Source organism: Hylobates moloch, unplaced genomic scaffold, assembly GCF_009828535.3.
Source record: "Hylobates moloch isolate HMO894 unplaced genomic scaffold, HMol_V3 SCAFFOLD_2, whole genome shotgun sequence".
In the NCBI taxonomy this organism is placed as follows: Eukaryota; Metazoa; Chordata; class Mammalia; order Primates; family Hylobatidae; genus Hylobates; species Hylobates moloch.
In genome coordinates, this window is record NW_026652277.1 from 21,571,416 (window position 1) to 21,597,547 (window position 26,132).

Genomic DNA, 26,132 nt, shown 5'->3' on the forward strand with positions numbered 1-26,132 from the left:
ATGAGTTTCCGGAGGTTAGGTATACTTAATGTATTTGCAACTTAGGGTATTTTCTCCTTATGATGGGCTTATCAGGGTGCAATTGATAAGTTGAGGAAAATTTGTAATTATAATCAGCCTGAACATTCTGACAGGGAGTTTAAGATTAGACAGCTTATACTATAAAGTTCTAGTTATCTACCTGGGGCGAAATTTATTCTTTTTTAGTTTTTATATTTCTTATGTATTTTTTTCTTATATTTTGGTATTTATTTTCATCTGCTTTAAGTTTCATTTCTACCATTAACTAGTTGTGTCACTTTGGGGAAATTGTTTCACCAATCTGAGTCTTAAGTATTTTCATCTATACAATATGGAATTGATGAGACTATATGTTGCTAACATCCTACCTAACATTTTGTGGCTTTTTATCTTTTCTACATCTAGCAATAACCTACAAAACTCTACAGTCTGTCTTTGGATCTCTGAGTACTTGCATTAAGATACACGATTTACTTTCAGAGGGTGGAAGTAAGGAATCTCTGTCTTATGTTGTAAGGTCGTTCCAGTTTGCTTGTATCCCTTTGTCCTGTAGCAGTAGTTTCAGCTTATAAAAATTCAGATGAACTTCTCCATCTCTTTTCATTTGTTTATGTATTTCCTGTGTCAGGTTTCTGTGTGTGTGTGTCTGAAAAGTTTTAAAAAGTTTCGAGTATTAAAAGCAAGCTGCCTCATCCCTTGGAAAATCTGTTTAAGTAGAAGGGCAGGCGACTCAGCTTGAAACAAATACCTCATAGCCTTTTAGAAGCTTTTTTTCCTGCTAATTAGCTGTGAATGTTTTGTTTGTTTGGTTTCTGACAGAGTCCTAGCAAGCAGAAGCAAAGGGGCTAGAAAGGAAGGGCCCTAATTGTCAGGGAGGGTGACCTCCAGGCTTGTCCACAGTTGTAGTCTCCATGGGAGAAGCAGCTTCTTGGGAGGGAGGATGTTTCCATTTATAGACAGTTCTATAAAGTATAGTACTCCCTTTACTCTAAGGCGACATTTTTTTTTTTTTTTTTAATAGGTAAAAGCCAGAGCTGTACAGAGAAGATTCCTCTATTTTCTCAGCCACTGCTCCTAGGCAACCTATACATCCTGATGGGGGTGGGGATACGCATGCTAGAAACTTCCTATGACAATTTTTATTTGAATGGTGTTCTTGTTAGATTTGCTTGGTAATGAGAAAAGATGGGACTGGAACTTAAAAACGTAAAAAATTTACAACTTTAGGCAATGCACAACCAAATGAGTTTTATATTTTATAAATTATGCTACCGAGAAATGTAATATATTAGTCAGAGAGAAACTTGAATGGTGAATTCCTAGAAAAATCAAACAAATTCTCAAGCAAATTAAGTTCTGACTGCTGACGACCTGTTTGATCTCAGAAAATGCAGAGAACTGTGTCTATGATTTAGATTGGTAATCACTTGAGATATGTGGCACTTCCTGATTTTATGAGAGAAACTGATGGTCTGAATCATCTAAATTATTATGGGCCCAAATATATAAAGTTCTGAAACAGTTGTGAAAATAAACTAAGTTATAAGAGCTAAATTGAAAATATGCACAGAGCATTCATTATATGTCATCAACTACTTGCTATTTTCCAGGTTACAGAACATATGATCAATTTAAAAATACCCAAGACGGGCATTTTGGAAGTTAGAAAAGTTTCCTGGGGTTACAAGCCGAATACAACCAACAAAGAAGACTGGTTTTTGTCAGATTCCATGAGAATGTGTACTTTCTTCAAACCCACCAGGAGAGCAGAAACAGACTGGTAAGATGTCAAAGTGTCACGGGAGCTATACTTTAAATGTTACAATTAAATTCTTGCCTCAAAGGATTTAAGCCCTCTGTTGATACAGTCCAAGTTCCTTGTTTTATACTAACTCATACCCACGTCTTCTGGGGATCACTCTACTTGCTTTGTTAGCTATCTCAACACACTTCCCGAAGCTCCCCCGCTTCCTTGTATGTAGTCATGCATTTTACTCCTCTCCAGTGTTCTCTCATCTCTCTAAACACACACACACCAGCCTTCCATTCACTCATCAATTTACAAACACCGTATTCTTTTCCTGTAATTTCTCACTTGACTTTTACTTTTTCTGCCTATGTAGATTATATGGGGCATACATTTGACTAAATATAGCAATATCCACGCATCTTGTCCTTGAATACTGATCCACTTGGGAAATGTCTGATATTAATTTAATATTATCAAATATTTAACATCCACTAAGTATAATAGCTTTTCACTCTTTGGCTTTGTTCTTCTATCAATTCTTATAATTCTCCCAATATCCTTCTCAGAGCAATGGAAAGGAACAAAATCCAGTGCTCTGGAGGTAACAAGGACCTTTTCAAACAGCAAGGGGAACTATCAAAGAGATATTTTTACCTCTATCTTGCCTAATCACAGAACCACTTCATTTATTTTCTGCTGATTTCACAGTCCTTATGTACTTTATTTCTACCATTCCTAACAATGTACACATATCTTTCACAGACGTGTGTGTAATCAAATAAATACTTTGTTGTCTTATCAATTAACTTTATTCTGTCTAAATATTCTTTTCAGACTTGTCATATCAGATTTACCTGTTATAATATAAATTCCTAAATAGATATACTCAGAATCTACAGACCTGGAATACAGTCTGAGAAGATAGTAATGGGCTACATGATACCCTCTTTTAAAAAAGGCTGTTGTATAATGTTTTCCTCAGGATGCTTTTAGCCTTAACACAGTATGATTTTATGGGAAGTACTGCATCTACAAAATTATCTTTGTATACCACCTAGTACACAAAGTGGACACTTAACTGTTAAGTGTCTATTCATCTTTCAATACTCAGTTCAAGTGTATACTCTTTTTAGTTTTCTTTGGTCATCCCAAATAGAGACAACCTTACTTCTCTGAATATCTACAGAAGTCACTGTTCATACCAAAATGTGAAGCATATATACCGTATTGTAGAATGGTTATTTAAATTCATGTGTTATAACTGATACCTGACGTTAAGGTCCTAGAGAAGGCATATTTATCTCTGTAGTCCCTAGTAGTGCTTTGTTCTGATACACGTTTAATATCTTTCTATTGAACTGGCTGAACTGTCTTTCTAAACATCTGATCAAAAGACGCCTTACACATCAATTGTGGAAATAATTATTTGCATTTGTCATTTTGTTTGGGAGGAAATAGAAAATAATTTAGGTATACTAAGCAGGCAACAGGAGTTTTCTTAGGGCTCTTAGATGCTAAGTAATAGAAGTGAACTTGGGAGCACAAGTGAGCCAGAAATGCCACTTTCCCAATCCTACCAGACAACCTTATGTATGTGAAGTGTAGCAAAGGAATGGGTATTTAGAGGATGAATGGGAAGGAAAGAAATTAGACTGAAGAACTATTGCTATGACAAGATTTGGGTACAGATTCTGCCAGTCTAAAGGTCACTTGCTGGAAGCCTCTGAATCTCCCACTTTTAGCTTGGACCCTGCTTCTTAACCAATAGCTATATACAGACATCAAATATTTGCAGCTCAGTTTTAATTAACTTTTCATAAAATTCAAGGAATTTACACCAAAAGTAAAACTCTCTTAACTTACATGTGCTTAACCAATTTACTGTATACTTATAAGAGCTGCTTGTTGTTAACTCTTAAACCTCCTTGTGATAGTTATACTTGTTACTCTAATTACATGATTCAATTAATTACTATCTAAAAAAGGATGAGATATGAGTAAGAAATAAGAATTGTTTCTATGAAAACCAAGTTGAATGCTTTGGCAAGTTCAAAATAAGAGTTGTTAAAAATGCTGTTTTAATGTCCCACCTAGGGTACCCCCCACCTCCCCCGCAAAAAAAAGTCTGTCTTGGAGGTGTGTGCCTATAGTCCCAGCTACTTGGAAGGCTGACATGGGGGGATCACTTGAGCCCAGGAGTATGAGGCCAGCTTGAGCAACATGGCAAGACTCTGTCTCTAAAAAATAAAAATTAAATTAAATTAAAATGATGTTAACTAGATTTAAGAAAGCCAATTATGAAAGACTTAGAGAAAACCATATATGTCCACAAAGATTATACAATTACATAGTTTCACAAGACTCTAGTTTGACTCTTCTTTAAAGAAAGCAAGATTATTGGTATAGTTTATGCCAGAAAGAGTACAAGAAACTTCAATCAGTGGACTCTTATTTAAAAATAAAACAATGGCCAGGTGCGGTGGCTCACGCCTGTAATCCCAGCACTTTGGGAGGCTGAGGTGGGCGGATCATGAGATCAGGAGATCGAGACCATCCTGGCTAACACGGTGAAACCCCATCTCTACTAAAAATACAAAAAATTAGCCGGGACTGGTGGTGGGCACCTATAGTCCCAACTACTTGGGAGGCTGAGGCAGAATTGCTTGAACCTGGGAGGCAGAGGTTGCACTGAGCTGAGATTGCGCCACTGCACTCCAGCCTGGGTGACAGAGCGAGACTCCATCTCAAAAAAAATAAAATAAAAATAAAAATAAAAAAACAATGGTCCTATATCACAAAAGTTGTACATAAAGTACACGTTTTAAAAGTTTAAGGTTGTACCTATCATTTTTTATTCTTAGAGCCTTAACAGGGCTCTTTTTTGACCACTGTTCCAATTACCAATCCAGATAACTTCAGGTGAAAAAGACTCGTAAATTTCATAAATATCTTATTTAAGAACATCCAAAGTTAATACAAAGGTCATCGCATACTACAAAACAAAAAGCAGACAAAAATCTAATCCTGAGAGCAACTGATCAGTATAGTTTTGCTAATATATTTCATAAGCAATGTTTATCAATCTAAAGTACTTTCACTATTATAATGTATATTGGAAAGAGTCTACTGCATTACATTGTTAGTGACCACTAGATACACTAATCTAAGGTCCCCAAAGCAGAACAAAAATATCAAATATTTGCTTTAAAAAGGAAAATCATCTTAATTTTCTTCTTAAAATCCATTTATCAAGAAGAAATAATTAGAATAAAATTTTAAAATTAGATTTAAAAGGTCTTGGAACCCTAATGCTTAGCTAGCATCTCAAAACCGAAAGGCCAGCAGATACCATCAAGTAAGTAAAAACTTTAAAATTCAAACTGATCAGTTAAAAAAAGCAGAGTTTCTAAAGAAACTAAAAAGTTTCTGTAAAATTCCTCATTTTGGTATATTTTCTACATTATTTATTTTAGAATTTCTATAAAATTCCTCATTTTTGTATATTTTCTACAAATTTATGATGAGGCAAAACAATCAATCTGTTACATGAATTAACAGCTATCACAGGCAAGTATTTTAAAGTAAATTATAAATCTAAGCCATAATAATATGTTGGTTCTAGTCTGGCAAATTACCCTGCATGCTAAACAAGAAATATGTTTCATTTTACCAAATAAACTTTATTTCAAATTAAATTAAAATTACAAAGAAGTGTTTAATATTGACATCTTATGTAATATTCTATTTATACTGCCTCATGAATATACTTTTTAATTCATCTATATTCTGGTTTGCCTATTGCATGGATTCTAAAGTTGGCAAAAAATAATCAGACTTAAAGCAGAAAATCTGCCCTATAAATATTTTTCTGTCTCATTTTCTCATAAACATACCAGTGTGATAAAGACTTTCCTTCCCTCATTAAGTCTTACAGACAGCATACAAACATTGCAGAGTATTTTTTCAAGCAAACAATATAACATGCTAAACAACTTAAAAACAAACCTTTTAAATTACCAAAATGCTGTAATTTTTCTCTATTAACTGTAAACAAAATATAAGATTCTATAAGCAATAACTATTGAGATGAACTATTTTGATGGAATAACTGGTAATTTCTCAAAGGATAAAAAGAAGCACACTAGTATTTTGGTTCAATATCCCCTTTAAATATAAAATTTTCATTATGAGAAAAATAAAGGAAAATGCAGAAGTTGCAGTCATTAGCTTCCTGAAACAATCACGAAAAATAGCTCTAATATGTAACTACAAAGTGGGTAGAACTGAATTAGAATATTATCTGGTCCTCTAGATTATAAACACTTATTTTCTAAAATAAAACATTTACCTCCAAAAATTACAATCTCAACCTCAAAATCTGTACACCAAAAAGTGTTTTATTTACTTTCAAATATTTATGTGTTGGGGATTTTCTAACCCGATGCAAAAATCAAAATTAACAAAGCAATAATTTAATAAAATATGCTTTGGTATACTAAACATAAAAAAATTAAAGAAACTGACATATAAATATGATATACATCCACATTTTGTTATTTAATCAAGACTAAATAGAAACAGAAACTGATTACCTGTATAAGACAAAATGTCCTCACTCCTCTTAAATTTGCAAATAAAATGGAAAGCAATATATATTTTGGTATAATTATACAGATGTTCATGTAAAGGTTGGTTTTTCTTTTTTTTTAACACTATGTACTTAAATGCTATTAAAATAATGGGTGGCAAGCTACTTGAATGCTGTTCCTTTTTACTGGTTATGCTTTTAATGATAACAGTGGATTAATTTTTATTGCTTTTATCTCTGTACTAAAGATAGTATTTTTTTCTTTTTCTAGCATCTTGGGACTCTAAGGTGATCTAAAACCATTATAAAAGATAATTACAGAAACATATCTAAATAATCTTAGAATTATCTAAATTAGGTTTAACATAAAAATCCTACTCAATCAACATTATAAAGCATCCACTGCATATCAGCATTCAGATAGCCAACATGGGCATAAATTATTTCATGAATGATTAAAAATAAAGGATCTAATGTTATATAAAAGAGGTACATTTTACCTGGATTAGGTGAGGTAATGCTTTTAGTGTAAGGCAAAACCAAATCCCCAGTTTGCATGGAAGCAAATCATGCCACTGTGGTTTCATCAGCAATCTAAAGGGAGGGAGAAAAAAGAACACCATACAACATATGAGGAATATACAGAGAAAGTTGGGAGGCAAAATGTTTCTGTGAAGATCATGAATTCTTTTTTGAATGGCTACTTCAACAAAAAAAATGAAGAAAGTATTCACTGAAATATTTATAACTGACTTACTCTATCACGAAATATAGTAGTCACAACAAATGCAATATATATAGCATGTAAGAGAATCTACGCTAAGATTTTGGGGAAGGAGGTTCCTAATCAAGTTACAAAGATAAACAAAAGCCCTCTTTCTAACCTGGGCTTTTCATCACTTTTGTACAACGAATTCTTAAGCCTTATGATTACTTCAGCTATAAAAAACTAACCATCATCAGAGTGCTCCCAAGTGCTGACAACCAGATATGAAGACTGTAGCATAAACAAACCACTACATAAAAATTAATGTCATTTGCAGTTCACTGAAGCATTACTCACTGATGTCATCAGAATAGAAGACAGGCAGAATAGTCTCTGATCTCCATCCCACATTGATCCCAGTTCATGCCCTGCTGTGTGAACTATTTAAACCCTTTATTCCTTTCTATGAATCAATAGAAGAAATGGTGGTATCTTTTTGAGTGTACTGCATATCACTGCCTCTCTACACACTGTCACTCCTGAGCTAAGTGATAGGTCCGTTTAATAGTACTTTGTTTCTAAAGTTCAGCATAAAAATTTCAAACCAGAAGGATTTGAGGGATTATTTAAATATATATTCTCACTTTATATGGGGGAAAAAACCTGAAGACATTTTGCTTAAGATTAGAACTTGTCTCATAAACAATGGCACATTATTAGTCTTTTATAGGACTACCACAGATATAAATGAGAGCACATGTATAGACATACATATGAAGTTGAATCATATTAAAGATTTATTTTAAAACAGCTTCAAATTATAAAGTATTTTTATATGCTCTCACCTTTCATTTTTTTCTGAAGCACCGAGTTTTGATACATCCACACTCTTGCTGCCAGTCTTTTTTTTCTTTTCTCTCTTTTTTCTACTTAGTAGCTCATCCTTAATGTGCAAAGAATTATGGTTACAGGTTATCATTAACATGTACACTTCAAATGTTATCTAGGCTCTTCTGTGAAGGGTAAACATTATAGAGGAACACTTATGCAAATATATGTAGGGTCCAACATGATTAAGTAAAATCATCAATCTTTCACAATAACTGTTGCCATGGTATCCAGGCCTTAAACACACATGAAGTTCAGGACTGTCAGTCATGTGCATCTCCATAGCAATCAAAGTTTTCTAAGAAGAGAAAGCATTCAACTCACTTTTTCTCATTCATCCAACTTTAATAATGTCACTTCAAAAGGAATGAGTAAACAGATGCTAATTCATGAATACTGATAAATATGTTTGATTATCTTTAACATATAAATAAAAACCAACAGAAGAATAAACTATAGAGTAGCATATTAAACCAAGAAAAGTGTAATAATTTTTTTAACCAATTGATCTTTGAAGTTAGAATATTATATTCATTTCCAATTTTACTTGAAACATTTTAAAAGTAAACATTCATTATACAAAGGCCTGTGACACAAAGAAATCTAAAATCAGTCTTACATAAAAAATATTTCTATTTGGAAGGTGATAATTAAAACATGGCTCTACCTTCTAATTCCCAGCTAGGTATTTGGGCTTTCACAAAGTTTTATAACAAACTTAAGTGCCACATTTTTTAAAAGAAGAATATTTTCTTATTTCATGAGTTCTTCTTGACTTAGAAATATGTCAAACATTGAGTGTAAAACTATTAGAATGAGAAGTATACAGAGAGAAACAGAAATTTTCATCAGTTGAAAAATAAATGTCCGAAATTCCATACGAAATTAAGGAGGCTAGTTCATTTGATTTATTACTAACACTTACCAGTTGTTTTTCCAGGTAGATTGACCAAACCACAGCATAATGACCCACTGTGAGAATAATGAACAAGAGTAATGCCAGCTCAGCATTGCTCATTTTTCTCACCCGCCTGTAGTAGAACACAGGCTGTCGCCAATCTGGAAGTCCATTGATCAGAATATCATCATACCTACAGTACAAATATAACAGTTTTTCACGGGGAGTTTACAATAAAAACAAAAAAAACTATTTGTGCCTATATTACAAAGGGGAAAAAGAAAACAATTTATCCAAAATACATAATGTTTATGTACATTCCCAGCATTATAATGTCTAGTAAATTCAAAGCACTGTAGATAGCTCTAGTCACTGACACCCTTCAAAAAAGTGTCCAGTAATAGACTGTGGATACCAGATCTCATGTTTTAACAGCACCCAAGTATGTGACCCCTGGAGTGACATCTAAACTAAAGGAGCTACGTGTAGTCTACCTGTCTACTAGTCTATAGTAAAGACTCTACCGTTGAAGTCAGCAACAAAAAGAAGGATCTCAATGGGAGAAAGATCAAGATAAGAGCTGTTTGTTACCGTGAATTACATATTAATTGAATCAAATTCAGAATAAATTTTCTAGTCAGTGCTTTTATGTCTACCCCTAAACTATGGTGGCTCAAGGTTGAGGTATTTATACACATGATTTTATTAAAGCTTTTTAATGAGGTAAAAGCCTATAAAATTGAGTGTCTTTTAATTTTGTATTGCTATATTCCTTCAGAAAATAAAAAAACTCCCAAATTAGAAAGAGATGTGGAAACAACCAGTGTTTATGTTGGATTTCTCAATAAAACTGTTTATTTGTAAACAATTAAGTGGCAATTTCCTCATTTTTGGCTTTTGCTGGAAGAGAAGAACATTAACAAGTAAAAGCTTTCCTAGTCCTTTAAAAAGCTGATGCATTTTAAATCAGCTTTCTTGGTACTATCAGGATAAAAAAGTTACTTTAAAATAAATTTTCAACTGAATTTAAATTTACTTGTCAGACAATCATTGAACAAATATCTTTGAGGTTAAAAATAAGGAGTAACATTTATGATTGTAAAACTCAAAATGGTCACACACAAACACTGTGTGTTCAACACACACAACCTGTTAATTGAACACAACTCATTAAATATTCTAATCACACTATTTCCAGAATTAAATCTTCACTGAAAGGCTTAATTTGGTGAAACACATTGACCAAAATATTTTAATTAAAAATATTCTGAGTTAGTCGCAGGCCTAATTACAGGAATAGAAATAGGGCCTATATTGTCAGGCAGGTCAGTAGAACTCAGTAGTAGGTTTTTCTCAAGTAAATTGACCGATCTAGGAATAATAGCGCAGCTGCTAAACTGCCAGTCTTGACATGTAAATCAATTTAAATGCAACAACTGCAGTAGCTACTTTGATAGTTATTAAACTGATACCTTGGAGATATGCTAAAAAAATAAAGCAGAGGATTTATTACAGGCAACTTCTTTTTTCAGTAGAAAACCATCAGATATAAATGCAAAATATATTTTATTAGCAAATCTAGAAAACCTGACTTTTCGATCAACTTAGGTTATTAATAACAGTGTCATCAAATTGGAATAACCAATGTTGAAAGCAAAGGACATTAATTAGTACTAAACTCTTAAAAAGCAAATTGTGTAATATACAAGAGCCTACAAATTAATGTATGGTTCGGCAGGAGCTACACCAGAAAAATTTGGTGCTGTTCTTTTTCAATATTTATCAAAATTCTTGAATATTAACATCAAGATATAATAATATGACTTCATAAAAACTATCATTCATGTTATCAAAAATTTATGTTTAAATCTATCTTACAAAAACTGATTCATTTTAAATGAGAAAATGTATAGGTAAAAAGGTTTCAAGTGCTCTAACATAAGATTACAACATTCAAATGAAGTCCAATAAATCTTAAGTCCTGAATCTATTCTCAATCCATATTCTACTTCAGGTTTGTTGAGGGGGAAAAAGGTGAATATAAAAATCATCATTTTCAGCAAACCTCTCCCATGAAATAACTTCAGGTAAAAAGTATAGTTATTGATAAAGAACATCTAAGAAAATGGAGACAATTCCCTAATAGCACTCTTAAGTATTAAATTTGCTTTGGGTATAACTAAACTATAGCAGAAGAGAAAACAGCTGAACTCATAGCTAAGAATCTCTTATCAAATATTTTATCACCATCATAACTGAAAGTGCTATGTGTCTGTTAATAGCTACTATCTTCTACCCTACGTATAAATTGTATTTGGTGTACAAATTCAAGAGAGCAAAATCTCATGCACTGAACACATTAAACAGAACTAGATATTTACTAGGCTATGTCTGTCACTCTAAACAACAGTCTCTAAGGATTAAGCTTAGAATCAATGCTCTATTGATTTTACTATCAATGAACATTATAGCTCACACGACTGGCCATTTTAAGGAAAGATAGCTTCCATTATAGTTCATTTTTTAGAATATATGCTGTTAAAAGATAAATCACTGCTTTCTTGATGAAACATTGAAAATACATTTCTTAAAGTACACACAGACACTTTTCATAAGTCATTTAAGAAGAAATACTGTGTTGACAACACATAAAATTTAAAACATCACTTTATTAGGCTTTTCTATATTTAAATATATAACACTGTTAAAATGCTCTGTATTTGGGATTCATACAAACTGTTCTCAACTATTTGTTAAAGCCAGATTAAGAATGTACAAATGTATGTGTTGTAAGATATAAAGAAAGAAATCTCTATGATAAAAAATATCACTAATGCTAAAAATCATAGGGAATTATAATGGCATTTTCTTGGAAATGAAAACATTAATCAATTCCACACATCCAACATATGGCCTAATGTGTGTTTATTTCACTTGATTTTCTTAAAATATACATCATGAACATAAAATAATGGTTACATACTCATTAGTGAGTTTCATACTATAATCTGCAACTCATCAAACATATTTAGGCTAATACAAACACTGGAAAACAAATTTAAAATTTTTTCAAGTTATCAGCAGAAAAATGTATGGAAATTTAAAACGTTACAATTTTTTGAAATATAAAATAGTAATTATGGAACTAAAATTAAAAATCTGTATATTATGAAAATGAATATTTAAATAATTCTAGCATGTGCCTAAATTATGAATTTTCCGTATTACAAAGCTTGAATTTTTAGTTTAAAACAATAATAATATAATTTCCATTTAGGTCACATTTTGAAACTGAATAAAAACTACTTGTACAAAGATTATAAACAGAAAACATGTCTAAATTAATTGCTCTCATTCTTCTTTGAAAAAAAATATATATGCCAAAAATTGTGGTACACCGCACTTTATTTAAGAAAGGTGCCAAAATAAATTTCCTATTCTCAGACTAACGGTTATTTTGATTCAAACACACCTGTAATCAAATTTTCAATAACTAGTTAATACATTTATAAAAGTTTAACATATTAAGGCTGAATAATTATACTTTTAACTGCATTTGTAAATGAAACGTTATTTAGTAAACTAAAAAACACATTCAACTTTTATAAATATAGTAACATGAAATAGACAAAAAGTTTTAAAGTTGCACAACTGGGTTAGAAAAGAAGACTGGTTAAAAATTCATAATAGATTTTGAACAAAAGTAGGTATGTTAGTATTACTAAAGTGCAATCTAGTATATAAATGTAATGACTGGTACTCAGTATTTTACCTCAACTAACATTCAGGGCACTCATAAAAATTTGTTGGAACATAGCTGGGCTACTGTTTCCCAAAACAAGTTAGCTAAAGAGTTTAGAGAAGGCTGCTAAGCTAGGCTTTCTTACAATAACCAGGAAAATCTGTTACAGGCATGCTTTAATGACAGTGATTGGGTCTGAAAAATGCGTAATTAGGCAAACTGTTAGGCAAGTTCCTCACCGTGTGAACATCATGGTGTACTTACACAAACCTATGTGGTATAGCTTCTACACATGTAAGCTATATGGTAGCCTATTGCTTCTAGGCTACAAACCTGTATAGCATGTTGCTGTACTAAACACTGTAGGCAACTATAACACAATGGTAAGTATTTGTCTATCTAAACTTAGAAAAGGTACAGTAAAAATACCATATTATAATCTTATGGGACTAGCACTGGGTTTTTTCGTTGCTGTTGTTGTGGTTGTTTTAGAGATGGGGTCTCACTCTCTCACTGAGGCTGGAGTACAATGGCACGATCATGGCTCACTGCAGCCTTGCAATCCTCCCATCTCAGCATCACAAGTAGCTCAAGCAATCCTCCCATCTCAGCCACCCAAGTAGTTGGACTACAGGCATGCAACACCACACCCTGGTAATTTTTTTATTTTTTGTAGAGATAGGGTCTAGCTATGTTGCCAGGGCTGGTCTCAAACTCCTGGACTCAAGCGATCCTCCCACCTCAGCCTCCCAAAGTGTTGGGATTACAGGTGTGAGCCACTGTGCCCGGCCAGCACTGTGTATGTGGTCCCTCATTGAGTGAAATGCCATTATGCAGTACATGACTGTATTTTCATACTATATATGTTCTTGGGGGAGAAAAAGGCTTAAACGTTTATTCACAATTGCACTCCTAGGAATCTACCCAAGAGAAATGAAAACATATGTCCATCTTAAGATTTATGTGAATGTTCACAGAAGCCTTGCTCATCATAGCCCCAAACTGGAAACAACCCACATGTCCATCAACTGGTGAATAGACAAACGTTAAGTGCTATATCCATACAATGGAATACTGTTCAGCAATAGAAAAGAATGAACTACTGGTATATGTTACAATATGGATGAATCTCGAAAACCTTATGTTAATAGAAGCCAGATATAAAAAACTATATATTGCATGATTCCATTTATACGAAATGTCCAGAAAGACAAATTTATAACACACTAAATAGATCAGTAATTGCCTGGAGCTGGAGATCAGGGTGAGGAACTACTGCAAATGGGCTAAAGGTTTTTTGAAAAGATGTAAATGTTCTAAAACTAGACTGTGATGATGGTTTGCACAAGCCTGTAAATTTACTAAAAAGCACTTAACTGTACACTTAAAACAGGTGACTTTTATTGTATGCAAATTATACCCAAAGAAGGATGTTAAAAAATCCAACAAAACTGGCTTTTTCTTTTTTCTCTTTTTTTCTTTTGAGACAGGGTCTTGCTCTGTCACCCAGGCTGAGCACAGTGGTGCAATTAGAGCTCTCTGCAACTTCTGCCTCCGGGGTTCAAGCAATCCTCCCACCTCAGCCTCCTGAGTAGCTGGGACTGTAGGCATGTGCCACCATGCCAGGCTAACTTTTGTATTTTTTGCAGAGACAAGGTTTCGTCATGTTGCCTAAGCTGGTTTCCAACTCCTGTGTTCAAGGGATCTGCCCTCCTCAGCCTCCCAAGTGCTAGGATTACAGATGTGAGCCACTGTACCCAGCCAGCCTTTCCTTTTTTTTTTTTTAACAAAAAGTTATTTGGTTTGTTAATTTATCAATTTAACTGCTATTCCCTTTTCCAGCAAAATTCAAATAATGCATCTGATTTCAGAGAAAACACAATTATATAAAAGGGAAATAAATGGGAAACATGTCTATGACAATTTCCCAAATTACCAATTCCTGGAAGGTTACACATTTAAAAGAATTATTTAATGAATATTTATAGTAAATAATTGTGATAGAAAAAAGCATTTTTTCATATCAATATGTAGATAATCTTCTTTTAGAAGATAATGCTGACTGTGCTCTTTTTTTTCCTAAAGGAATTATAAACATTAAGTAATGTCTGCAGAGATGTCTGTCTCCTATATGTTTAAATACTCATAGGTCACCTGGCCTCAGGCACAAGCTTTAGAGGAGTGATTCTTAGCTTGATTAGTTAAGACTTTTGCCTCAAGGAAAACCAGTTACCAAAGAGTTACTTGTGCCTCAAGGGGTATAAATACTGCAGCTGTTTGTGTAACTGTCACATTCATTTTTTCTATCAACTCTCTAAAATAAATGAGAGAACTAATCCTGAAGAGATGATGTTATTTATTAATAGATGATTCCATGTTAATGAAGAAACAATTTATATATGAGAAGTGATTTGTTTTGAAAAGATAGAAATAATTTTGGTAACTGAAAGAAATTACAAAGTTTACTGACTTTTAAGATAACAAAAAGAAAAAAACCTCAAGCCAAAGTTATTAGAAGACTAAATAAAGCTACCTTTACAGGCACATTCTTGATGTGTGAAACAAAACTAGGGTTCACAGAGAAACCAACTAGAAAATATGCACAGAATGACCAAAACTTCTTTCAACACACTTCTTGGACTCTTTCAACACTATGGATTATCTCAAACCAGAGGAATGTCTGCTATGGTATCTGGACCAATGCCAGCCCTTGTTATAAAGTGAAGAACACTTTAAGAGAAGATCTTGAATCCTTGTGCCTTGCAATCTGACAAGCAGAGGTATTCAAATTAAACAGTTAAGATGAGAATCAAGAATGGTAGCTAACATTTTAGGATACAGACTAATTCCAGATAATACATTTGAGGAAAGATTCAGAATGTAACATAGCACAATTTATGGGGTTGTCTGAAGATGTATTACCCCCCTATTGAAGGATACAGATATTTAAGCTGGCTTTTGCCTAAATGTCAAATAGCCAGGTGTTGTTTTGTTTTGTTTTTTTACAGGTACTCTTGTACTGTAGAACATTTTTAAATTTTGGATTGTGGTCCACTAGTGTCTCATGAAATCAATTTAGTGAACCACAACCAACATTTTTTAAAAATAAATAAATAAAAAACACCAAAAGAGTAGTCTAGCCTAGAATAGAAAATAATGTGTTTAACATGCAATAAGAAATATTTTGTGAAACTATTGTTTTAGTTGTGTGTGTGTGTGTGTGTGTGTGTGCGTATGTGTTGTGGTTTGACTTAAAAAACTTAGAAGGCTGCTGAAATGATGTCTACATTCCATACATTCTGTAGGAGTAGAGGAAAGGGGCCCCCTGTGTAATCTCCTCTTAAGTCACTGGCATTATAAACTACTACATAAATATATTGCCACTCTTCTGAAAGGGGCACAGAGAAGTCTTAGTGTGAGGGGCTGCCTCCACTCTGAAGTTTAACCCTGAATGCAGAATCGCCGGAGCAGAGTAAAGGAAGGGAAGGAGGCAAAAGAAATAGACGCAAGAGGCAAAGTTTTCTTCCACCCTTATCTTCTACAGGCTAACAGAAGCTTATATAATTGGGTTATTCCGAGAGTGAGGAAATATCAAGAAAGAGTACTAACTTGACTATCGCTAGTCTAATTCAAACATTTAAGGAATAGGAGGGGAAAAGCACCAAGCATCAGGCACAGATAGGAGCTATCACTGACATATGGGAAAGAATGGACATTCATTTGAATTCAAGCAGTATTTGTATTTCCCAGGGCATAAACACTCATGTTAAAAGTCATATTAAGGAAGCCCGGACTTGCTAACATTATGACTCAAAATCCTGAAGCTTGTAAGTATCGAATCAATCTAGTGAATACTTTCAATAAAATTAACTCTGCTTCAAACACACATTTTTAAAACACTGCATTTCTTGGAAGGAACAAAAATAAAATGCTAACATAATAATAAAATGTTTAAGGAGACTTAATTCTTTATAAACTGTAGCATGAAACTATAACATCTTAATTCAAAAGCAGAAATGAACACTCACCTCTGCCTTCGTTCATCATCCTTTAAAACTTCATAAATGGCCACCAACTAAAATAAAAGCATTACTTTAAAATAAAAATACTCTCAACTATAAGAAATCACGTAGGAGGGTGAAGGCACAACAATACACATGCAGAAAATCCTATGTGCCTATACAGACAATAAACAGATGAAATCTCAATTATAAGCACTTTATGTTTTGGTAGTAACTTAGGAGGTTAAAAATGCTTGATATCAAAATAAATCTTTGTGACAGTTACAAAAGTAGTACTTATCTTAAAATGTGCATTTAGAAGCAAAAGCTGTAATTCAGACAAGAAAATTATGACAATTATGACCCTCCAAGAATTTAGAGATGCTAATACAAAATGGTAAAAATGTATTTTGTAGAAACTTGAATAAAAACATACACACTATATTTTAAACTACTACCTTATTTTCAAATGAAAATATTCCACATATAAGTGAATATTTCTACCATCAACATATTAATACATTTGTCACAAAATATATACATAATAGCATATTTCACTTACTTGTCTAAACTGAGTTTCTGCATTTTCATCTTTATTCTTGTCTGGATGTAAAGTTAGTGAAAGCTTACGATATGCTTTTCTGATGTCTGCAGATGATGCATCCTGGAGGTGGTGGGGGAGGGGAAAATACAAAGCAAACTTTGTCAGAAAAAGAAATTCCCAGAACCTTGTTAAGATCTGAGAAGACAGCCAGCCAAGTGCAGGACCCCAGGCAATGTAATTTGAGCAATCAGTCTAACAACCAGGCTATGCAACAAGCCTGACCCACATGACTGAACAATTATTCAATCTAATTTGGCTCTCCTCTTAACTTTTCATTACCATACAGTCATTTAAAGAAGACAGTATTTGGCAAAACTTTTCAAACACTTGCCTTCCTAAAATTAACCAATAAATCTTTTTCAGTAATTAACAGATCAAAAAGAAACAAATTAAAAATTAATACATCTGTGTGCCTTCAAAGAAACTCTTTATTTATTGGCAAATGTTAAAGCCAATTTCCGAATCCCGGGCTAACCATATGGTTTCTCTATTGTTATTTATATTGAGTTTATCATCTTAGCAGCAACCTACGGAATCTCACTTTCACATGTCAAAAAGCATGCCTGTCTGAAGGGAGTTAAATTAGCATTTATCAAAAATTATTATCATTAGAAAGAGTTAAATATACTAATTTACTTAGTACTTTAAAGGGTATTTGCAATGTTGGCCAGCCTCCTCAGTCTGATAGAAATAAATTTGCCCAATATTTATGTATTACTTGTATAGTTTAAATATATTTAAAAAGTTACCGTGGTTCAGTACTTAGATTAAGTGGATATTAAAATTACATTTTATATAATCCTGTGTGCACAGGTAAAATCAGACAACATCATTTTTACATGGCCAGTATAAAATGCATAATAATAAAAAAGAATACACTGTCAAGTAGGGTTTAAAACTTTTTTTGAGACAGTCTGATTCTGCCACCCAGGCTGGAGTGCAGCGGCACAATCTCAGCTCACTGCAACCTCCACCTCCTGGGTCCCAGAGATTCTTGTGCCTCAGCCTCCAGAGTAGCTGGAATTATAGGCATGCGCCACCACACCCAGCTAATTTTTGTATTTTTAGTAGAAACGGGGTTTCCCCAAGTCGGCCAGACTGGTCTCGAACTCCTGACCTCAAGTGATCCAACAGCCTCGGCCTCCCAAAGTGCTAGGATTACAGGTGTGAGCCACCGCACCTGGCTGGGGTTTAAAACTTGATCTGTATTAAACTTAAAATGTATTCAAATAACATATTAATACTGGGCAAAATGATAGTAAACTTGCTTATTAAATGTCTCTCATTTGATAGCAGACTGTCTAATTAATTCCAAAAACTACTAAGAAGTTCAAATGATGAAAACACCAAACCAAACCAACACAAAAAATCTATATACATGGGACTAAATATTATCAATAGTTTTTAAATAGAGTTGGAGAGAGACAAAGTGAGGCTATAATTAGTCTGTCAGGCTTGTCTTTATAAACCATTATTTTTATTATCAGTTTTCTGGGGCTTGTTGCCCCAGACTAGTATGTTACCCAGGATGTGAGTATTTTTGTGACTTGTGGAAGGCTGCAGAGCTATAAAAATTACTAAAGTACTGCAGGTAACATGGTTGTAATTTTCATTCTAATTTGCTTAATAAAATTGACACATTCCCTACATAGACTACAGATAATGTGGTAGAAATAAATGATTATTTAATGAAAATCTGTGATGAATCCTATTGTTGAGCAAAGACATCAAGTGTCAAATGAATAACCAATCTCTAATTGGGATTTTAATCTTATATTTTTTTAAACTGGGACTATATAATAAACTATTCCACAAGTATATTTCATACAAAATAATAGCTATGTATTTTCTTCTATTACAAAATTAATACATGTTCACTACGGAACATTTCTTACTTAAAAATAAAAACAACTAATAGTAACCTAAGGCATTTCCCTGCTTCTAGTCTTACCATTCTGATCCCCCAATCCTCCATTTTTCTGCCACCATATGTACCCCAAATGTAAATGTGGTCAGACGGCTCTTCTACTCTAAACCCTTGAGCAGCTACCAGGTGCCTTTGTCACCTGTGTTTTCCAATTTTTTTAGCCTTATCTCCCACCCTCTTGGCTCATCCTCCTGGTCCCCCAGATTATTACACCTTAGGGTACAGTTCACCAATCTCATGTTTTTCACCCAGCTACAGATACAGACAGCTCACTTCTAAGGAACAGGGCTCTGTTTCTTATACACAAATACTGCCTATTTTCCTCTTGAGAATCTATCCAGTTGAGTTATCTCACCAATAAATTCTACCTCAAGTAGATACAGGTGAAAAACAGGAAGATTTTCTTATCTACAAAGACACGCTCTAGATAAGTTGTACTTCAAACTAGCTTATGTATTTATTTAATATTAGGTACTCAATGAATTCAAACTCAGAAAATATTGCTTCAGAATCAGATCTCTTTATGTTGGCTGTTTAGCTTCAGACTTGGGCTGAGTAACTTCCCAATGAGATAGAGTTTGGGGAAGGCCGTTGAGAACACCTATTACATTCCTGACCTGATAAACTATATGGAACATGTCCACATAACTACAATGTGAATATGCTCCATTGGAGCTTTAAAGGTAAAAACCCTGGTACGTATTGCCTTGTCTAATACATTTGATATCACATTTCTATTAGAGGCCTGAATGTTAGAACATTCATCTCCCATATTAGACGTTTTATCTCTCTAGCTTGGAGAGAAAATTTTTTGACAGCACATGAGTGAAATGGCTATCTTTAATTCTTTTCATATTAGATCTACTGGATTCATCTGTTAGAATTCTTTTCCTTCTAAATGTGATATGGCTCTTTGGCAAGCTAACCATGAATTGTTTTAACAATCAGGTGACCTCTAAGAAGAAGAAATGTATCATCACTTTTGGGAAACAAAAACAAAACCAAAACAAAACAAAAAAACACCCTGAGGCTGGGTGTGGTGGCTCACGCCCATAACCCCAGCACTTTGGAAGGCTGAGGCAGGCAGATCACTTGAGGCCAAGAGTTTGAGACCAGCCTGAGCAACATGGAAAAACCCAATCTGTGCAAAAAAAATTTTTTAATTAGCTGGGTGTGGTGGCATGTGCCTGTAATCCCAGCTACTTGGGAGGCTGAGGTGGGGGTGTTACTTGAGCCCAGGAGGTTGAGGCTGCAGTGAGCCATGACTGCACCACTACACTCCAGCCTGGGTGACACAGTGAAACCCTGTCTCCAAAACAACACCAACAACAAACCCTGAAAATAATGTAAGCTTATCAAAATGGAAACAATGCAATGGCATGTCAGCAAAAAACAGCATGTTAGGGAACTCCAAGTTCATCCCTCCACAGAAACAGTGAAAATAACCTGACAAAAAACTGTCAGAATCAACTTTATCTGATCTCTGAAAACCTGTCAAAATTTACAGCAATTAGGCAAGCACTTAAGAAAAAGATGATTCTCACTAAGGGTCTTAAAGATGCCAACCTAAGGCCTTGGTTAGGTTCCTGGTGCCAGAGAGATCAGAGTTGACCTTGTTCTCAAAGAGCTGTGGTTGTTTTATTTTAACCACTCTGTTGGCTTAAACTGTGTAAAGGGCTTGCTTTTATTTTGCCACCCTCAGAACTCTGCCAGAGCAGATAGGCCATTTGTCGTAAACATTTAAAGGCAAATTTATTTATGTGTTTTTTATTTTTTGTAGAAACAGGGTTTTGCCATGTTGCCCAGGCTGATCTCAAACTCCTTGGCCTCCCAAAGTGCTGGGATTACAGGCACGAGCCACCATGCCGGGCCTACAGGCAAATGTATTAGCCAGTGCTGAATGGGGTACGGGGTAGCGATTGAGGCAAACAATGGATATAATAAATTGTTTCTATAAATATAGAAAAAAGCTTGAAAGGACACAAAAATATTTTCATATAGCTGTTTTAAGCTAAGTGTTATTACAAAAGAGTCAAAAAGTAAAAAATTTAAAAGTTCATCAAGTAGAAGTGTTATATGGTAAGCTAAGGTTAATTGATTATCAAAAAGCTTGGGGATGTGAGGGGGATCTGGCTGCAATATCTGTCACCCCACTGATCACCAGGGTTGATTCAGCTGATCTGGCTGGCTAGGTGGGTGTCCCCTTCTTCCCTCACCGCTCCATGTGCATCCCTCCCGAAGCTGCATGCTCGGTCCAAGAGGACAACCATCCCTGATAGAGGAGTACCAGTCTTCAGTCAAGGGTATACAAGTAGCTGCGCTCCCCGGCCAGAACCTCCAAACAAGCTCTCAAAAAGCATGGGCAGATAGACTGAAAAGTGACATGCTTTGGGGACTAAGGGCTTTTAAAGCTCCGACATATTCCTTGGAAACTAGATGGCCATGTGCATGCCCAGGACAGAGCACATGCTCAGAAAGACTTGAGAAGGCCCTAAGTTCTCACTTCTAGCTGATATTCAGGCTCTGCACAAGCAGAAACTGAAGCTAAGAAAGATGTAAACTACCCAACTGAGTGTGGAAGGCATGGCCCCAAGATATACACAGTCTACTGGCAAACATGCAACTATATATATTATTTATTTATTTATATTTAGTCATACACCACATAACAATGTTGCCATCAACAATGAATCACATATATGATGGTGGTCCCATAAGAATACAATACAATGGAGCTTTAAAATTCCTATCTTCTAGTGACATGTTACCCTTCCTAATGTCACAGTGCAATGTATCTACTCGTGTTTGTGGTGAGGCTAGTGTAAACAAACCTGCTGTGCTGCCAGTTGTATAAAAGTATAGTACATACAATTATGTATTGTACATCATATTTGATGATAATAAGCGACTATGTTACAGGGTTATGTATTTACTATACTATTATGGTTATTTCAGAGGGAAATTTTTAAAAAAATATATAGAAGGAATAAGCGTAAAACAGCCTCAAGCAGGTCCTTCAGGAGGTATTTCAGAAGGGGCATTGTTATAAAAGATGACAGTTCCATGCACATTACTGACCCTGAAGACCTTCCAATTAAATGACATGTGATATTAATGATCATGACCCTGTGTAGGCCTAAGCTAATGTGTGTTTGTGTCTTAATTTTTAACAAGAAAGTTTAAAAAGTTAAAGAAAAGTAAATAATTTTAAATATAGAAAAAAGCTTATAAGGATATAAAAATATTTTTATACAACTATATATGAGTTTGTGTTTTAAGCTAAGTGTTATTACAAAAGAGTCAAAAAGTTAAAAAGTTCATAAAGTAGAAATGTTACATAGTAAGCTATGGTTAATTTATTATTGGGGAGATCACATATTTTTAATAAATTTAGTGTAGTCTAAGTGTACAGTGTTTATATGATAGTCTACAGAAATGTCCTAGGCCTTCACGTTCACTTACCACTTACTCAGTGACTCACCCAGAGCAACTTCCACTCCTGCAAGATGTATTCATAGTAAATACCCTATACACGTACATTTTATACCTATTTTACTGCATTTTTACTATGTTTAAATATGTTTAGATACACAAATACTTTTGTGTTACAATTGCCTACAGTGTTCAGTACAGTAGCATGCTATACAGATTTGTAGCCCAGGAGCAATAGGTTACACCATACAGCCTAGGTTTGCAGATTTGTATAAATACACTGTGATATTCACAAAGACAAAATTGCCAAGTGATGCACTTCTCGGAATGCATCCTTGTCATTAAGCGATGCATGACTATATATTTCTGGCTCCAACTGTTAAGAAAATATCTGCCAAATCATTAGTTGACCAGAGATTCTAAGCTAACTGAAGAGAAATTCTAGTGGCCACACAGCACAGAATATGTACTTTACAAAAGTGTCTGTTTCAGAAAAGTCACTAGACAACACCAACTATAATAAGCAGCAACAAAAACCTCTAAGAAAGTAGAAAATATCACTGCCACATTATATATCTAAAATGTCTAATACTCAGTAAAAAATTATAAAGCATGCAAAGAAACAAGAAAGTATGGTCCTCAATCAGAGGAAAAAAAAAATCAATAGAAATTGTCCCTGAGGATGTCCACATATTGCATTTACTAGGCAAGGACACTAAATCAATTATTTTAAATATGCTTAAAGAGTATGTACAAAGAACTAAAGGAAAATATGAGAATAATGTCTCACATAATTGAGAATATCAACAAAAATAAACTTAAAAAAATAAAACAGAAATTCTGAACTAGCAAAATACAATAACTGAAATGAAAACTTTACTAGTTGGGGCTCAACAGCAGGCTTCAGTAGGCAGAAGACATAATCAATGAACACTTACAGAGATCAATAGAGATTACCTGATCTGGGGAGCAGAAAGGAAAAAAAATGAATAAAATGAACAAAGCCTAAGAGACCTGTGGAACACTATTAAAAGTACCAACAAACACATAATGGATCTCCAAAAGGGAGAAGAAACAGAAAAGGGGGCAGAAAACATATTTGAAGAAAAAAATGACAGCAAACTTCAAAAATTGATGAAAGACATAAACCTATATATCTAAGAATCTCAACAAACCCCAAGTAGGAGAAAACTAAAGAGATCCACACCCAGCAACACTATAATCAAAATGTTAAAAGAAAAAGAGTCTCGAAAGCAGCAAAAGAAGCAACTTATCATGTATAAGGGATCCCCAATAAAGTTAACAGCAAATTTCTCATCAGAGATTATGGAGCCTAGATGGTAGTAAATTAACATGAAAAAAAAATCTATCAACCAAGAAGTCTATATCCAACAAAACTATCCCTCAAAAACAAAAGAAATTATGATATCCCAGTTAAAAAATTAGAATTCATTGCTAGTAGATATGCTTTATAAGAAATGCTATAAGGAGTCCTTCAAGCTGAAAGAAAAAGATACTAGACAGTAATTCAAATCAGAACAAAGAAATAAAAAACACTGGTAAAGATAATGCTGTGGTCTGAATGTTTGGGTCCCTCCAAAACTCATGTGTTGAAATCTAATCCCCCATGTGATGGTATTAAGAGGCGGGGCCTCTAAGAAGTGATTAGGCCAAATGGGATTAGTGCCCTTGTAAAAGATGTCCCATAGAGCTGTCCCTTTTTTGCCCTTCTGCCCTGGGAGGACACATAGAAGGGACCATCTATGAGGAATGGGCCCTCACCAGACAGTGAATATGTTGTACCTTGATCTTGGACTTCCCAGTCTCTAGAACCGTGAGCAACAAATTTCTGTTGTTTATAAATCACCCAGCAAAAAGTATTTTGTTATAGCAGCACAGACTAAAACAGGTTAGCTACATAGATAAATATAAAAGTCATTATTAATGCATTTTGGTTAGTAACTTCAATTTTACTCTATATGATTTAAAAGACAGTTACATAAAGCAGTAATTATAAATCTGTCATAAATAAATAATATAAATCTATGTCTATGGCAGACATTATATACATAAAAATGTAATCTGGAGTGCAGAGTGACAATAAACAACATAAGGAATAGGGAACAGTGCTTGCTATAGGAGTAACATTTTTTATTTTCTTTTTTAAAATTAATTTAAAATTTTTCCTTTTTGCATCTCACATTCTAGCAAAATATTTTTACATGATTGAAACTAAATTGGTATTAATCCAAATTGGATTGCTATAAATTAATATGTGAACTGTAATTCCCATGGCAAAAACTAAGAATGTAAAGATCTACAGTAAAAGAAATGAAAAGTGAATAAAATAGTACACTAGAAAAAAAATTGAATACAAAAAAGGTAATAATGGAAGAACTGGAGAACAAAGATGACATATAATATACAGAAAATAGCAAAATAGCAAAAGTAAGTCATTCCTTATCTGTAATTACTTTAAAATTAAATGAGTTAAACTCTCCGATTAAAATGCAGATACTGGCGAATGAATTTAAAACAAACATGATCCAACACAGCAAGTCCTCACTTAAGGTCACTGATAGGTTCTTAGAAACTGTAACTTTACGTAAAATGACATATAATGAAAACAATTTTTTTCATGCTATAATGAAACAACATTGAAGGAAATCATGCTATTTAAAGACTTAACTGCAAGTGGTAGTTTCTAAGACTCTACTGATGATGGCAAGAGAGGATTTACTGTACATGGTGTCTATAAGAGACTCACTTCAGAACCAAGATATAAATAGATCAAAAGAGAATGGATGAAAAAAGATATTCCTTGCAAACAGTAATTAAAAGGGAGCTGGGTGGCTATACCAATATTAGGCAAAATCAATTTTAACACAGAAATTGTTACAAAAGACAAAGGACATTACTTAATAAAAAGGTCAATCCATCAAGAAGATATAACAATATAAATAACATAAACATGCACATAACAGAGCCCCAAAATATATGAAGTAAAGATTTAACAGAACTGAAAGGAGAAATAGACAATTCTACAGTAATGGAAACTTTAATACTCCACTTTTAGTAATGACTGGAACAATCAGAAAGAACAGTAAGAAAACAGAAAACTTGAACAATAGTATAAACCAACTAGACACATCTAACAGACATCTATAGAACATTCCACCCCAAAAGAGAATACACATTTTTCTGAAGTGCATATGGAATATTAGCCAAGATATACCATATTTTAGGCTATTAAATAGGTCTCAATAAATTTAAAAAGACTGAAATCATACCACGTATCTTCTCTAACCATAACAAAAGGAAATCAGAAATCAATGGCAAAAGGAAATTTGAAAAATCCACATGTGGAAATTAAACAACACATTTTTAAACAACAAGTAATCAAAAAGGAAATTAGAAAATACTGTGATATGAATGAACGTGCCACTATGTTGTCTCTAAGATAATTGTGAATGTGTTAGAAGACCATCCTCAGTAGCAGTAGAGAAGCCTACACTCTTTTTAAAAGAATAAAACTGAAAAGCTCTTTATTCCTTTATGTTTAGAATGTTTGAGAC

The 26,132-nt window shown here is 33.8% G+C and overlaps 1 protein-coding gene across 3 annotated transcripts in view; it reads right to left on the bottom strand.

Moving 5' to 3' along the window:
• DNAJC1 (DnaJ heat shock protein family (Hsp40) member C1) overlaps positions 1-26,132 on the bottom strand; it is a 225,603-nt gene that overhangs the window by 126,882 nt on the left and 72,589 nt on the right. For all 3 annotated transcript variants that reach the window (XR_009211268.1, XM_032168837.2, XM_032168758.2), the window contains exons 2-6: positions 17,157-17,258; positions 16,622-16,668; positions 8,879-9,044; positions 7,911-8,008; positions 6,860-6,953 (exon numbers count right to left, since the gene is read on the bottom strand). Coding sequence is in view for 2 of the 3 variants with exons in the window: in XM_032168837.2 (XP_032024728.1) it covers positions 6,860-6,953; positions 7,911-8,008; positions 8,879-9,044; positions 16,622-16,668; positions 17,157-17,258 (507 nt within the window). In the remaining variant the exon portion in view is untranslated. The remainder of the gene's footprint in view (positions 1-6,859; positions 6,954-7,910; positions 8,009-8,878; positions 9,045-16,621; positions 16,669-17,156; positions 17,259-26,132) is intronic.